The 16,640-nt window shown below is 36.4% G+C and overlaps 1 protein-coding gene across 1 annotated transcript in view; it reads left to right on the top strand.

Annotated features, from left to right (window-relative positions):
* Positions 1 to 16,640, top strand: part of GTDC1 (glycosyltransferase like domain containing 1) — a 365,429-nt gene that overhangs the window by 102,894 nt on the left and 245,895 nt on the right. Inside the window, exon 2 of the mRNA XM_054562763.1 lies at positions 11,338 to 11,540. Coding sequence (XP_054418738.1) covers positions 11,362 to 11,540 — 179 coding nt within the window. The 5' untranslated portion in view covers positions 11,338 to 11,361. The remainder of the gene's footprint in view (positions 1 to 11,337; positions 11,541 to 16,640) is intronic.

Raw genomic sequence — 16,640 nt, 5'->3', positions numbered from 1 at the left:
CTTCTAGTGTCCAGTCAGTCAGAGAAGATAGTAGCCCATGGCATAAAACATGGCTTCTAAAGCCCTCAGCAGGGCTGTTGGCAGAATGTTTCCTTTAGAATGAGTTGTGATATTTCAAATACAATAAGATGCCACCTGTTACATTGAGATGGTGATAAAATGAATGCATCAAGTCTGGCTGTGAGAGTAAATAGTAATTAATGGTAGTAAAGGGTGATTATTTGTAGTGATAGTAATATACATGTTGTATGAATTAGGAAGAAATTGTCAATGCCATTGCTAAAGGGTTTTATAGTTTATTGTCTTAACTCACATTTGTTGAACACTTTCTGTTTGTGAAGTGTTGGGGATATAGTGGTAAGCCTACAAGTGATACGTAAAAAGAAGTACTACAGAATGTTATATCAATCAGGCTTGGACTTTATTTGATGGTGACTGTATTAAATTATGATACATACTTAAAGTAGTTAATAGATGACCACCTGTCCTAGACAAAGCCTTCCTTATCATATGCACCTTTGCTGGTTTCTTTCTTCTATCGTAGTCCTTAAGGCCTCTTATCCTATCAAAAAGGGGTCAGTTTAGAGCTGGAATGGAGGCAAGAAATAAGGATTGTAAGGTCAGGGGAGGGATGATTATGCAGGATTCTGGAAAGAATCACAAGAGATTAGAACAAAAGTTTTGATTGTATCACCCTAACTACGTGGCATTCAGTTTTGTGTGACTTATATCACTGATGTTCTAGATTTGCAAACTGTTATTAAATAATATATATAATTATTACTATTAAATATAATACGTAATAAATATATTTATCATCTTATAGTGACATTCATATTTCACATGCTTTTAAATATATGCTCTGGTAATGGTATATATCATTAATAGTAATAATTACTAAACATTACTATTTAATCCCCAAACTTCAAAGACTAGAAAATGGAGGCACCTTTTACTTATGTCGTATTGCATGCCTGCAGTGAAGTATAATGGAACGATACATGAATCAGGGGTCTGAAGACCCTTGCTCTCACTCATTTTGTGACACCAACATTCTCCATTTCTTCCTCTATAAAAGAAAGGTGGTGGAACAACCGCGGCAGCATTCCTCCCATCTTTGATTCTGTGATACACTTGAGCTTCTCTACTTAGGTATCTGTGTCCAAATGTGTCAGGTTGCCCAATTTTCTCCCACTGAGCTGATTTGCAGCGCCTTTCAGGACGGTGGAAGCTTTGGAGAAATGCCATCTCAAGAAAGCAAATACATTATTCATCTTGTCAAACTTTTATAAAACGAATAATTGTTGGCAGAAGGTATTTAAAAATGTCTTTTTTTCTTCCTTGTTAAATAAAAGCCCAATTACTAACTGTGGAGTAGGATCTCCAGATTGATGGTGAGGAACTGGCTTCTCATTCTGCTTCACTCTAGTATTAAATTCCAGTGATGACAGATCAAACAGATTAAAAAACTGCAGGTGATTTTCAAAATTCATGGATCTCACAGATATCAAACTTGCTTTGGCCTAGGATTAATTGCTTATGATGTTTCAGCTCTTTTATCGTTGGTACTTCTATTGTATTAGTACATTAGGATAAACACACCTACATAAAAATTTTATTATTTGCAATACTGATTTCTGTAAACAATAAGCAAAAGAACCATTATTTGAAAGGGGATACAAGGGAGTCGCAAAGAAAACCCGGAATTACATTGTGGAGGAAGGTCCCCTTGTGGTACAGGCTTCCTCCACTAGGTGAGTGTTCTAGGAACCCACCTGTATCAGTGTACTAGCTGGCGTTGGTGTGAGAGGCTGCTTTGAGCTTCAGTGAATTTTTTTAAAAGACTCTTCAAACGCAGTTTGCCCATTTCACAATGCGTGATTTACAAGTGCACCTGCCCACACCTTGCTGAATGTTCAGCAGTTTTTAACCAAAAACACCGTGAGTCCCTATTCCCCACCCTCCCTATTCACCTGATCTCTCCCAGAGCAACTTTTTTTTCTTGTTTCCTCGGATGAAAAAGTTCTCAGAGGGAAACATTTTACAGATATGTAATGTGAAACAAACAAACAAACAAACAAAAATGATAGAAACACTAAAATGCATCAAAATTGACAAGTTCAAAAGCTTTTGAGCAGTGGGAAAAAAGTCTTGATAGGAGTATTGCATCAAATCGAGAGTACTTTGTGGTGACTGAAGGTCAACGTTGTGAGAATAAAGACACAATTTTTTTAATAAATAAGTTCCATTTTTCTTTTGGGTACCCTCTCGTATAATAAAAATATGTTTGGACATGCTGGCTGCTGATTTAGTTTAGACTTCAGGAACAACGGGAAACAAGAAGCAAGTATAATGCTGTCTTGGGACCTGTGCTAAGTGAAAGCAACACTACTTTCCCCCTGATTTTCAGTTCAGCTGTACAAAAACTTAGTGACATTCACTATATGCCAGATCATGGAATAGCCCCCAGGAAAATAATATCATGGTCCCCATCCTCCAGATACTTGCAGTCTCATAGGAAATGGAAAGACATGGAAATGGAGCGAGGCAAGTATAATTTTACTACTATACAAAGTAGAAAGGAAGTTGTGCTTAAGAGAAGTTCAGGAAGAGGCTTCGTAGAATTGATGATTCATGAGCAGAAATTTTAAGAAAAGTTCATTAGGTGAATGTTAAGAGAAGGCTAACGGAAAAGAGATAAAGGTGTGAAGTCACAGAATTGTAACACAGTTGCATGAGTGTGAGTGCTTGGTATTGCTACAGTGAAGAGTCAGCAGAAGTGAGGGCGGAGGGATTGAAGTGGGAGAAGGGGAAGCAAGGCTATAGTATAGAGAAAGGAAGGAAGGGGCTGAAAAAGGAAGGTGTTAACTGCATCATGTAGGGCCTTGGGTTTTTATGTTTCTATGATATAGAGAGACATTGAAGATGTTTGAGCATGCCACTTTAAGATCAGATTTGCATTTGGAAGATTGTGGCTGGCTTCTAGTGAATGGTGTGCGGGGAACCAGATTGCATGGTAGCGTGGAGATGTAGTTAAAAGGGTAATGTAATCAGGGCAGTTCAAATGAGTGAATGAGATGATTTTCCAGTGTAAAATTTTCTATGGATTCATACATATACTGCCACATTTTAAAATGTCAGCAAATTGAAAATATTTTTAGTATTCAGTAGAACTAATTATTGCTATTTTTATAGTTTGAAGTTCTTTATGAAATTAATAGCAATGTAAAATTGAAAGAAGGGTAGTATTTGATTTGCCACTGAAATTAAACCTGTAAACTTCTCACAAAAATTTTCATAGTTATAATTTTGCTGCATAACATGGAATGTAACTTTACAAAAATATAAGGTAATAAATTGTAATATATACACATCTAGTTATTCGTAGAAATTATGTATATTTGAAAACAAGTCAATGATGTCAGTGCAGGTACACTAAATAATTTGTTGTATTTACATTTTTTATGGATGGTCATGACCAAGACTTTATATTAATTCAGGTCATGGAATAAGGGACTGATATTTTTAAGCAGAAAGCTAAATTCCAAATTGAGAAAGAATGAAAATATTTGTTAGGGAAAATTAAATAGTTGAATATGCATAACATTGTAATTTTGAAAAGAGCATGTATTAAAAGATCATTGCAAATCACACTATTGGAAGAGTACATTTTTAAATAGTTTTAAATTGTCTCACAAAGAATATGGCTCTAAGTCTTCTTACTAAATCTTACATAAATCCTCCATTCTTAGTTACCACAACAGGAAATAAATGTCAAAGTTGAAGAAATTTGAACATCCCTAACACTGTGGGGGCATAAAATATTAGAGAGCTACATCTTTTTCATTATGAACCCAATTTTTAAAATATTGCTATTTAAGTATACATAGTAGTATACAAGTTATCATAAACATTAAGTTGTACGTCCTATAATCAAATAGTAATATAATGATTAGTTCCCATGATACATTTTCTTTAATTCAAACTAGTGCTCAGGAGCCTGATTCATTCCTTACTATTAGCCAGACTTTAATTATGTAGCGTATTATCAGTGCCTATAGTTTTTGGATTGCATTCTGCATTTGAAGCCAGATTATATTTCAGTCTTCAGAGGTTACATCAAGGTTTTACGAGTTAGGATGAATTTGCCACGCCTGATTTTTAGAAGTTTCTAAAAAAAATAACTTTTTCATAGGATTTTTCTTTGTCTCTTCCCCCCCATATAATTAAATGTAGTGTAATACTTTGAGGAAACTGTTTTTTTCTTTAAGTAAAATGTATTTTTACTGCATATTCATTCTTCATAGGTTGTGTTTGGGTAACATATTTCAAAACAGAAGTCTTTTCATGCTTATTTTTTACTATTTAATGAAATTTCAGGTATATTTTAACAACTGGGGTTTCCCTGATGAATCATTGAAGTAAGTGAGTGGGCTGGAAGGTAACACTAACTTTTCTCAGTACTGCCCTATTTTATTCTGCTGGGTTATTAGTTGCTTTTTAAATAGAACCTGGTGTGTTGGAGTTGGTGGGTGGAGGTGCAGAAGGAAAGGGGTCAGTTAGAAAATACCAGGTAAACCTCCAATGACCTATTGGGAAATCCTACTCAAATTTTAATTTCCCCAACTTAAAGCATTTAGTGGTTAAGCTCACCATTTTTTGCTCTGCCAAGTTTAACTTTCCAACTATCATATATAGGCAAATAGAACATATATTTTTAGCCAGTGATAGAAATGTAAGGTATCAAGGCATGTGTAAATTCACCTGTGGAATCAATTTCTCATGTGTGTGGGATTAAAACTGTTAAAACCATCATCACTGAAACTATACCTTCCTATAACTAATAGCAGTAAGGTGTCTGTGGAATATATTAATACAACAATGCCCTCTGATTTAAAACTTTTACTTGGTATCTGGTTGGAAAATTATTTAAATATAATAGGTAACAGAATTGACATCATGTATGAGGGCTAATTGCAGGTTTCTAATGTGATTTAGGATTAGTTTTAAAAGTCCACGAGTTATTTATACTTAGCACATCTTTTTCAATAAATCAATGACATATTGCAATTTTCCTTTATCTGTACTGTTAAAAAACTTACTCAACTGCCACAGGAGTTGTAACTACTAAAGGAGGTAGACAAAAATGTAGTTCACCTTGAAAATGATCATGGCTCAGGGAATAAAGAAATTGGGTCAAGCTGAAAATAAATTCAGGTACAGTGACAAAAAGTTTTAATAAAAATTTAAAAATATTCACAGCATTAATTTCAGGCCACTTTTGTTCTCAGTGATCTTATCAATACATTATCAGTTTTTAATTGAGATTATTTTAATGGCACTTGTTCATTTTGGTCAAAATGTTTATATGAAATATTACTGTGATTTTTCACTTTCCATCCCCTTTTAATTATAAATACAAACTTTTTGGAAAGGTAGATAATTCTTAATTCATTTTGACCTCTGGTGATTTTAAATAGAATTTGAAGTTATTTTAAATTTCTATGTTATAGCTAAAATTTCTATGTCATGTCATGACTTTGACTCATTTTATATTGCAAATTTAATGTTTAGCATTTAACCATGTATCATTAAATCATAGTATTGATAATAAATTAAACTTCCATAAAACTTTAATAGTGTAGTAGATTCTCATTCACTGGTATCACTGAAGAGTAAAACATGGTGAAGAAATTAGTTTTTTAAAACTGAAGCTTACTTGTTTAGGAAGAGAAACTTAAGAGTTGATTAAATTTATCTGAAACATTTTTAGGGAGCAGTTTATCTGAAACATTTTTTAGGGAGCAAGAATGGGTTGGCCATTTACTCTCAATGTCATACAATATCACCGTTGTTTTGTCATGCAGAAAGGATTGGTATTTGGTCCCCAACATAAGTTTGTTTTGTTTTTTGGGGTTTTTTTTTTTTTTTTTTTTGCTATTTCTTCCTTTCAAATGTCACACCCCTTATTTGGAGAGACTTAAGCAGTTTAAATGCTTCAAGCTTTAATATCTGTGATTGTATGTGTGCTAATGCTTTAATAGATTCATTCACCCCGTGACCTATGTAAGCCATTTGTCTGCATGTAGGCTCACCCACCATCTTTTGACAAACACTTGGTTGCTGCTATTAAGGAGGCTCTCTGCTTGCTTTGGAGTCAGTACTCTCAGAGTTGAGAACTTGTTACTGCTGCTCCCAAGCCCTCACTCTCTAGTAACCATTGCGAGTTGTGCAAAAATGTCTGTATTCACCTGACTTGCCTGTGGGCCTTGGTGGTGTCAGGTTGATGAACTGTGGTTTTCTGAGAGGTTTTGCCAAAATGGGCAAATAATGAACTCCCTTTCTCTTTTAGCAAATTCTACCATAACAGCAAAAAATACTTTAACACAATTTTTTTAAACCTCATGCTTATTTGCTTCATGCAGTATTTTCTAAAACAAAATGAAGCACAGCTTAAGTATTTGAACTGTTCTTTAATGTGCTGTAATGAGGTTTGGTTTGAATCTTATGTTTAAAAATCAGCTTCCCCTCTTTTGCTTGTACCTAACGGGGATCATCTCTCTTCCAGGTGTGCTTTAAGAAGAACATAGAGAAGAAGAACACGTTTCCTTCTTGCCGCAAAAGTTGCAATAGAAAAGTAAGTGGGGGAACGGCCAGGATATGGCTGTCTCCACAAAACAAGCAGAACAAATTTCCATGAATCAAAGCCACTAAGTATAGTTTTCAGAGATGGTAGGACATAGTTACTCTCCCTAGAAAAATACCCAAAATGCAGTCACACCCATTGGCCACTAGCAAAATGCTCCAGTAAACGCCAGTTCAAACTTGTACATTTGACTTTCTTGACTGAGCTATTAAAGGGGTGGAAATCTACTATAGCTATAATCTTTTTTTTCCCCTTTTCTATTTTTCAGCCTCCCACATGCTTGGTGTTCAGTTCTGCTTACTGATAGCCTTGAATCTACAGCAGCACCTACACATACTGCCTCCGCAGTTTGCAGATAACTCATGATTCAGACCCATAAGACACATCTGTAACTATATGGCATAATATGTGCTCTAGATTAATCATGGAAAAGGGCAGAGTAATGAAGAATCAGAAAGCTTTTTTTTCTTCCACTAATATCAATATTGCTTTCTTTGATATGAGTGAAATATTCTTTAGGGTGGTTTATGTCACAATCCATCACTTGAGGAAATACCTCAGGTCATTTTTACAAGTCTTTTAGAGACCTTTTAAGAATATACAGTGCATATACACCTTAGTGTGGTTAGGTCAGAGGAAATAAAGCAAGATAATAGATATCTGTGTTGTGATCTAGTAAGCAAATTAATTTTAAACTGCTTTAATGCTGTCTTGAAACCTTTGATATAATTTTCAAAATTGCCTTTTATTGTTCTCTCTCGTTACTTTCTAGAAGTTTCCATCATTTGAAGGAACAACGGTTACCATTTTGTTAAATGTGGAGGTGTTTGTTAATTTATTTTGTTAACACTGTGTTAAGAGTTGAAGTCTCCAACTGGCCTGAAAAAAATTAAGCCTCGGCATGGCTTAGCCTCTGAGCTTCCTTCTTAGCCAAAAAACCTGTGGGACTTTTAAAATCATATTTGAAATGCAAGCTGCTGAGGAGGAATGGATAACGCCTGCTGCATTGCAGATGCATGTGTATACCTTTCCCACTTGTCCTTGGTGGATAGGAAGGAGGTCAGGACTAAAAATTACTGGAGGATTTGATGGTATTCTTTCTCCTTAAGTAAGATGATTTGTACTCATAATGCGAGGGGCAAAATACCTTATTACTGATTGTAAGCTACTGGGCTTCAGTCCTGTTTTCACAACTACCTCTGTGGTTAGCACTGTTGTCCCCATTGTAGATAAGGTGAGACTGAGTCCTACAAAGTTAGATAGCTTGTCCAAGGTCATACAGTTAGGAAGTGACAGAGCTGAGCTTCAAACTTGTATTTTCCTGACCCTAGGGTTCATGCCTTTTTCACCTGAGGAATACTGTTTCTTATTTTGCAGATAATTGAAATATGTGTTTGTATATTTTTCCCTAAAAATGCTCATTTGGAGATTGAGAGATCAAGAAATAAACTTTATTCACTTCTGGCGGGGTGTTTTGTTTTTTTTTTGAGAACCATTTGAGACCTTTTGCTTTGACATACAATTTAAGTAGGCATTGCTTTCACTGAGCAAGGTGAAATAGTTTTATTAGTGAAGAGCATCACTGAGTTATTGAGACTAATAATTTTGTGGAACAACATTATTACGAAAAGCAATATGCCATTTAATGAGTGGTGTTTACTTCTGTCATAAAGAAAAATTCAAACATCTGGAATATTTTTTAAACAATGTAGTGTTTATGTTTTTCTTCCTTCTAACAGGAAATAGCATATAATTTTAAATGTCCATAAAAGTTTTTATATTCATACATATATTTTTATTTCACTAGCACATTAACAAAAGTCATATTATTCAAATAAAAAAATTCTTGATAGCCAGTTCTCTGTGATGAAAAATTTACCATGTTTTTAATAATAACATTACTTTATCTCTCTTAATGGTTTTGTTGTTTAAAGAAAGGTTGTAGAAACCTTCCCGGTTAATAGGCATATAGCTTTACTCCATTTTTTTGGTCTTTCTTTGAGATTGTGATGTATATAATTGTGAGGAAGTGATCAAGGCTTGTCCAGTGTCTCAAGAAATTATATCCTAAGATTTATGACACTAGAGAATTGAAATTTGAATATGAATGTGCTTTCTTATAAATATGGATTCATTGTGGACATTGATAGCTACTGAATTTAAAAATGGATTACCACTGGCCAAAATAGAGGCACAGGTAGAAATACTTCACTTCCTTGCACAACGAAAAGAAGGATAACAACCAATTTAAAAACAAAAAACAACTAGAACTGCCAGAATCTCAAACTGCAGGGAAGTCCCAACAACTAAGGAGTTAAAGAAACATTCATCCAGACTTGTAGGAAGGGCGGAGATGGGCAGCCAGGGTGGAGAGGACGTGCAGCAAGGCAGTGGACTGCATGGGTCAGGTGGAGTCTGGCTGATCAGGCGATCCCACAGTTCATGTGCAGATAAACTGGGAGGAATAACTGGGGAGTCAGACAGATCATGAAACCCAGGGTTTCAGTGCAGGAAACCAAAGACTCAAAACCTCTGGCTGTAAAAATCTACCGGAGTTGCAGCGGCACAAGAAACTCCCAGTGTCACTGTAGAGTCCATTGGAGAGGCCCACAGGGTCCTAGAATGTACCCAAATCCACCCACCAGGGAATCAGCACCTGAAATGTCACAGTCTGCTTGTGGGAAGCGAGGGAAGTTACTGAAAGTGGAATGAGAGCCAAGCAAATGGCATTGTTCCCTTTCTGACCCCTCCCCCACAGAACCACAGGGTAGCAATGTGGGTTGACCTGCCCTTGAGAATACCTAAGGCTCCACCCCATACAGTGTAACAGGTTTTTCCAGACAAAGAAATATGGCCCAAATGAAAGAACAGATCAAAACTCCAGAGAAAGAACTAAGCAACGAGGAGATAGCCAACCTACCAGATGCAGAGTTCAAAACACTGGTAATCAGGATGCTTAAAGAATTGATTGAGTTCAGTTACAAAATGAAGGAAGAAATGAAGGCTACACAAAACAAAATAAAGAAAAATATACAGTGAACCAACAGTGAAGGGAAGGAAACTGGGACTCAAATCAAGGATTTGGAACAGAAGGAAGAAATAAACATCCAACCAGAACAGAACGAAGAAAAGGAATTAAAAAAAAATGAGAGGCATAGGAACCTCTGGGACAACTTTAAACATAGCAATATCTGAATCATAGGGGTGCCAGAAGGAGAAGAGGAAAAGCAAGAAATTAAAAACTTATTTGAAAAAATAATGATGGAAAACTCCCCATCCTGGTGAACGAAATAGATTTCCAGGAAGTCCAGGAATCTCAGAGAGTCCAAAAGAAATAGGATCAGAGAAGAAACATACCCAGACACATCGTAATTACATCACCCAAGATTACAGATAAGGAGAGAATCTTAAAAGCAGCAAGAGGAAAGGAAAGCGTTACCTACAAGGGAGTTCCCATAAAACTATCAGCTGATTTCTCAAAAGAAACTTACAGGCAAGAAGGGGCTGAAAAGAAGTATTCAAAGAGATGAAAAGCAAGGACCTACATCTGAGGGTACTTTATCCAGCAAAGCTAACGTTTAGAATGGAAGGGCAGATAAAGTGCTTCCCAGATAAGCACATGTTAAAGCACATGTTCATCATCACCAAGCCCTTATTGTACGAAATGTTAAAGGGACTTATCTAAGAAAAAGATCAAAAACTATGAAGAGTAAAATGAGAACAAACTCACAACTGTCAACTGGACGAAACAAACAAACAAAGAACTAAACAAACAACTTGATCAGGAACAGAATCACAGAAATGGAGATTGCATGGAGGAATATCAGTGGGGAGGGGGAGAATGGACGGAAAAGGTACAAGGAATAAGAAACATAATTGGTAGGCACAAAACAGACAGGAGGAGGTTAAGAGTAGTATAGGAAATGGAGAAGCCAAAGACCTTATATGTACAACCCACGGACATGGACTAAGGCGGCAGTGGGGGGGATGCTGGTGGGAGTGGGGGTGCAGGGCGGAGGGGAATGAAGGGGAGGAGAAAAAATGTGACAATTGTAATAGCATAATCAATAAAATATACTTAAAAAATGGGTGACCATATTTCTCTGTGTATAACGTGCACTTTTTACCTAAATTTTTGAGGGAAAAATAAGGATGCACATTATACATGGGTATAATGATTATATACTGTGGGTATAATAATAGGTATAATAATCTCATGTATAATGCTCACAAAAACATGGGTGAACATTATACAGGGCAAAATACAGTAATATAAGGATTATAGAATCAGAGAACATCTGAACTGGAAAGGACCTTACAAAGGGAAGGGCTCTTGAAGTGGAAGACTGTCCAAGATTGGACCCAACTCTAGGCCACACCAGTTCTGAGTTTAGTGAGCCAGGTCAAAGTCATTTCAATTAGGGAAGGGCTTAAACTCCTAGAGTAGGAGAAAAAAATTTAGTCATTGTGGAAGTTATCTTAGGGCATGAAGAAAACAGAAATCAGAAAATGGAAATATCTTTTATGTCCTTTTATTTTAAAAAGTGGGGAGAAACCCATTTTTTTAAAAAAATGTGTCTGTAAATTATTCGTATTTGTTTTCTGGGTATAATCTTTTAACTTATTTAAAAAAATCTTTGTACACATGTACACATATTTGAAAAAATATTTATTTTTTGCTTATTATCTAGAATCTGTGACAGCTTGAAGGGCCAATGAGTATTCTCATCGTTGAAGCATTCTATGGAGGGTCCCATAAACAGCTGGTGGACCTGCTCCAAGAAGAGTTGGGAAACTGTGTTCTTTATACTCTTCCTGCAAAGAAGTGGCATTGGAGAGCACGGACATCAGCTTTATACTTCTCTCAGAATATTCCCATCAGTGAGCATTACAGGTAATTAGAGCTGAGGCTGCATCTTCAACCTGTTTTTCTTTTTCCCCTCACCCGAGGACATTTTTTCATTGCTTTTAGGGATGTGGGGGGAAGAGAGAGAGAGAAAAAGGGAGGGAGAGAGGGAGGGAGAGAGAAAGCATAGATGTGAGAATTATCAATTGGCTGCCTTTCATAGGCTCCACAACCAGGAATTGAAACTTCAGCTGAGGTATGTGCCCTGATTGGAATCAAACCTGCAATATTTCAGTTATGGGACAATGCTCCAACCAACTGAGCCACATGGGCCAAGGCTTTAGCCTGGTTTTGCTTGTTTTGTTTTAAGATTTTATTTATTTATTTTTAGAGGGGAAGGGAGGGAGAAAGAGAGGGAGAGAAGTATCAATGTGTGGTTACAGCTTGTGCTCCCCCTACTGGGGACCTGGCCTGCGACCCAGGCATGCGCCCTAGACTGGGAATCAACCAGCAACCACTTGCTTCACAGGCCAGCGCTCAATCCATTGAGCCACACCAGCCAGGGTACAGCCTATTTTTAATGCACCTGTAGAAGGATATTGCTTCTCTATTGATATCTATGAGATTTTCTCCAACAGTGGAATTAGTCAGTATGACGACAGTACAGAAAGCAGAACAGCAGAGTACATTACACTCTAGGGACATCAGGTTAATAGAAAAGTGACCTTATTTATTTGTTTGTTTGCTCATTTTTTTAAAAAGTATTTCTTGATGTCCTTTTTTTTATAAATAATTTTTTTAAAAACATTTTGTTTGTGTTTTTTTAGAGAGAGGGAAGGGAGAAAGAGTAACATCGATCAGTTGCTTCTTGCATGCCCCGCAACTGGGGACCTGGACCACAAGATTTTCCTGCTGTGGTCTACATATCTGATGTTCTTGTCATTCTGGGTAGGATTGCATGGGTTTAGGCAGGATTGGCCAGTGCCAGGCTGATAATGAATGGAGTTAGGGCAGATGGGTTGTTAGAGAAAGGGCACCTTGCAAGCTGCATCGCCCACCTTGGCTTCAGTAGCCATACCCATTGCTGCTTGCACGGTGGAGCAGTCCCAAGGGAGACAGGAGCTTGGAATTGAAATATAGGTTGCTGTTTTTAGTAGTAATGTGGGGAATTCAGAGAATAACCCTTTTGGTGTAGGAAAACCTTGCATCACTTTTGAGAATTCAGATTGTCAGATGGAATAGTAGTGAGCACTCAAGTCACATTGCTTGGGATTTTAAAGGTAAATGCTCTTTTGGGGCATATTGAAAATTTTGTATTTTTCTAATCTAAACTGTATTTTTCCTTAAATAATTTAACATTTTTTATTCTGATATTATTAAGTGAATATTGTTGATTTGCTAATAGCAGGAGGAATTTCAATGAATCTATCAATATAAAAGTTCAAAGGCAGTGGTAAGACTATTACTGTGTTAAAATTTGTTTATAGTTGCTTTCACATCTCATTTAATTGTTTTCACTGCACCAATTGTATTTTACTTGAGGTCAAGTAGTCTGGTTGACCTCAAGTCATATTTTCATTTAACTTTACCATTTGATATAACAAATTTCTACATATAACAAATAATGGCATATTTTCATTTAACTTTACCATTTGATATAACAAATTTCTACAGTGATTTGAACATTGAAATGAACCATTGCTATATCTGCTATTAGATTTCATTTTGACTATGCAGTTTTTCAGAATGAAATGATTGTATTACAAATATATGTATGTGGATAGCATGCAAACAAACACTTCTTTGCCCTGTGGCTTCCCCATACACTTTTAGGCCTGAAGCATTTGCAATTAATTATCACACTGCTCTTTGAAGCAGTTTTATTTGGGAAGTAGATTTCTAAAAGACCAATATGTAAAGTTTTACTCATTCATAGCCAGAACCTCTAGGTCCAGACAGTGGACCTGTGATCTTTCAAGGATGGGCATGGGACCCATGCAGTTAACTGTATTCATCTAATCAGACTTCACTAAAAGATCTACCTCACCAGTTTAACTTACAGTTATAGTTGAGCAATGGTAACATGTGCTCTTTACCAAACAACTTTTCTGAATACTTTTGGACAAATAGTTGCATCTTAAAAACTTAGACTAAGTTAAAAAATATGTCCACTTAATGCTGCATTTAAGTGCAAGAATAATCTTTTATTACACCAGATAAATCTGATCTCTGTAGAGACTTTTACAGATATGGAAAGTTTTTGTTTTCTGATTACTGACTCTTTTTACATTTGGAAAATGAAATCACTAAAATTTGTAAAGAGAAAATGAATAAGCACCAATATTGCCTACTAAGCAAAGTTACTGAGAACAAGTGGGAATTTGATGAGAACGACCTTGAATAGAGGTACATGTTGTTTCCTAACTTCTGTACATGTAGTCACTGATATAAGCTTATTATCTGGAAAATATTTTAGTACTAAAAGGATAAATGCTTCAGTTTAATTCATCAGTTGGATTCTACTTCATCTTGACAGCTAAGAGGATATATCGTGATTCATATTTCGGGCTGTAAAATGTTATTATAGATTACAAAAGCTCCAGAAGTTGTATTTTCAAAAGTAGTCAGTTATTATTATAATTTTTAGGTAATATTAAAGCTTTGCCTTGTGGAAACTTCACAAAATACAGAAAAATGTTTTTGAGGATGTGCCTTAATTTTCTGTTCTGAAATGTGTGAGCCGTTTGTCCCAGGATCCAGCCTTTCTATTTTATTAAAATATACCTAGGTTAGGCATCAAAGGCATTTTATTCCTTTTTCCTTCTGTAGCATCTTTGCTGAACTGAAGGAGTTGCTGTTACTTAAAATCATTTTTTCACTCTCGGATGCTTACAACTACATATTCATCCCATCTGAGGTATTGTGGCAGATACTGATCATTGACCACTTTACAGTCCTTCCTTTTTAACATAATCATGGTGTCCTTTGTGGTGGCTAAGTACCCAACCCCTGGGAGTGAAGCGCAATTGACCTAAGTCCGTCTTGGTGATCCTGTTGCTGCCAAATTTTCCCACCTTTCCTCACAGCTCAGAATAGTCAGTCAATCAGTCACTAGGTTTTGGCAGATTTGATTTAAGAGTATGACTTGGGTGTTCTTCTACAAAGTGTTTTGTTTTGTGGTTTTACTTACGAAAGGAGAAAGCCATCTCTCCTTTCCTGCATTTGAAGGTAGTTGTGACGTCTGCAGCCATGAGGTGAAAAGAGGAGGACAAAACACCTGGGCTGCCAAAAAAATGGCTGATGGAAGGCTGGGAAGAGCCTGGAGTAGACTTCCATTTTGAGCGATACAGCTACCTAGTCACCTGAGAATTCTGCATTGTAAAACATCTACAAATGCTTTGTAAAACATAACAAATTTTCTTTTAAGTCTATAGTTGAACAAAGGAAGAAAGGTTATGAAGAGGGATCTGGAAGTTAGAGTGGTAAGCTGGCTTTGAAGCTGTGGTTGACTAATTTTCATAAAAGGAACTGGTTAATTAAATTGTTACATTCTTGAAATGAAATACTGTACTGCTCTAACCTGAATTAAGAAGCTTTCACTGTACTCTTCTATTTCTCTCTTTTTCAAATCCTTCCCTGAGGATATACTTAGAGAGGGAGGAAGAGAGAGAGAGAGAGAGAGAGAGAGAGAGAGAGAGAGAGAGAGAGAGAAACATTGATGTTAGAAACATCAATGAGTTGCCTATAGTATGTTCCCTGAGCAGGGATTGAACTCGCAACCTTTTGGTGTATGGGAGGGCACTTCATCCAACTGAGCCACCTAGCCAGGGCTTTCACTGTACACTGACGAGAACTTCTCCAAGACTTATTAAGTGACAGAAAGTAAGGTGCCAAACAGTGTTATTAGGTGCTGTCTTTGGTACAAAGAAAGGAGGTTATAAGAACAAAACAAAAACGAGAGTTGTTGGAAATGAATAAAAATAGTTGTTTGCGGTCCAGTGTAGCAGAAACTGTGCCCCCTCCCCTTCCCTTTCCCTATGCCCTGGCCAGCCTCCTCCTGCCAGAATCTGCATCAGGCTGTGAGCAACTCTCTATAAATGATTCTCGCCTCTAAGATGAAATCATTCTGAAGTGTGTGCAGGAGAGAAATGATTAACAGATTCCTAAAAAAGCCTCCAAGTCAGGAAATGCAGGAGCATAATTCTAAATAACTCATGGGTCACAGAAGAAATCATAAAGGATACTAAAAAATAGAACTGAATCATAATGAACATACTGTGTATCACATAGTGGGTTGGATCAAAAGTGACAGTCATAGCCACATCATCTTTTATAACTCTATTTTTATTTTTTATTTTATTGTGATGAGCAGGGCCCCTCTTACTTGAATCTAGGTGAAGTTCTGGGAAGAAAACTATAAGAAGAGTAAAAGTGAAATTGAAAGCACATTGCTAATTGAGATGAATAAACTCAAAGTAGTTATTTTGAAATAATAAAATAGATAAACCACAGGCATGATTGATTTTTATAAAAGGTATGATTAGTTTTTATTTTATTTTATATTTTGTGTCCTCACCTGAGGATGTACTTTATTCATTTTAGAGAGATGGGAAGGGAAGGAGAGAGAGGGAGAGAAACATCTGTGTGAGAGAGAAACATGGGTTGGTTTCCTCTCAGACATCCTGACTAGGGACCAAACCCTCAACTTCAGTGTGTGCCCTGACCAGGAACTGAACCTGGGACCTTTTTGTTGGTGGAATGATGCTCCAGCCACCTGAGCCACACCAGCCAGGGCAAGGAACAATTAATTTTTAGAATGAAAAGATATAGCTGTATATAAGACACAGATGAATAAAAAGCAGGAAATGCTCTTAAAAGTTCTATGTAAATACATTTGAAAACTTAGAAAAATGTGTAATTTCTTAGAAAAAGGTAACTTATAAAACCTCAGTGAAAATGAAGTAGAAAATCTGAATGGAACTATAGTCATTAAAGATGTAGATGCATTAGCTAAAAATCATCCACTAAAAGACAAAGGCTGGTTTTCTGTGCCAGCGATGCTCTGCCTTTATCCAAACTTGTGTTGCTTGAGATGCCGTGTTTTGTTTTTAGGTTTTCTGTTTCTTGCAGCTATACAAGTCCTAATAG

This window comes from Pteronotus mesoamericanus, unplaced genomic scaffold (assembly GCF_021234165.1).
Source record: "Pteronotus mesoamericanus isolate MK-2021 breed Mesoamerican mustached bat unplaced genomic scaffold, CSHL_Meso_final scaffold_651, whole genome shotgun sequence".
Lineage (NCBI taxonomy): Eukaryota > Metazoa > Chordata > Mammalia > Chiroptera > Mormoopidae > Pteronotus > Pteronotus mesoamericanus.
This window is presented reverse-complemented; position numbering and strand designations above follow the sequence as displayed.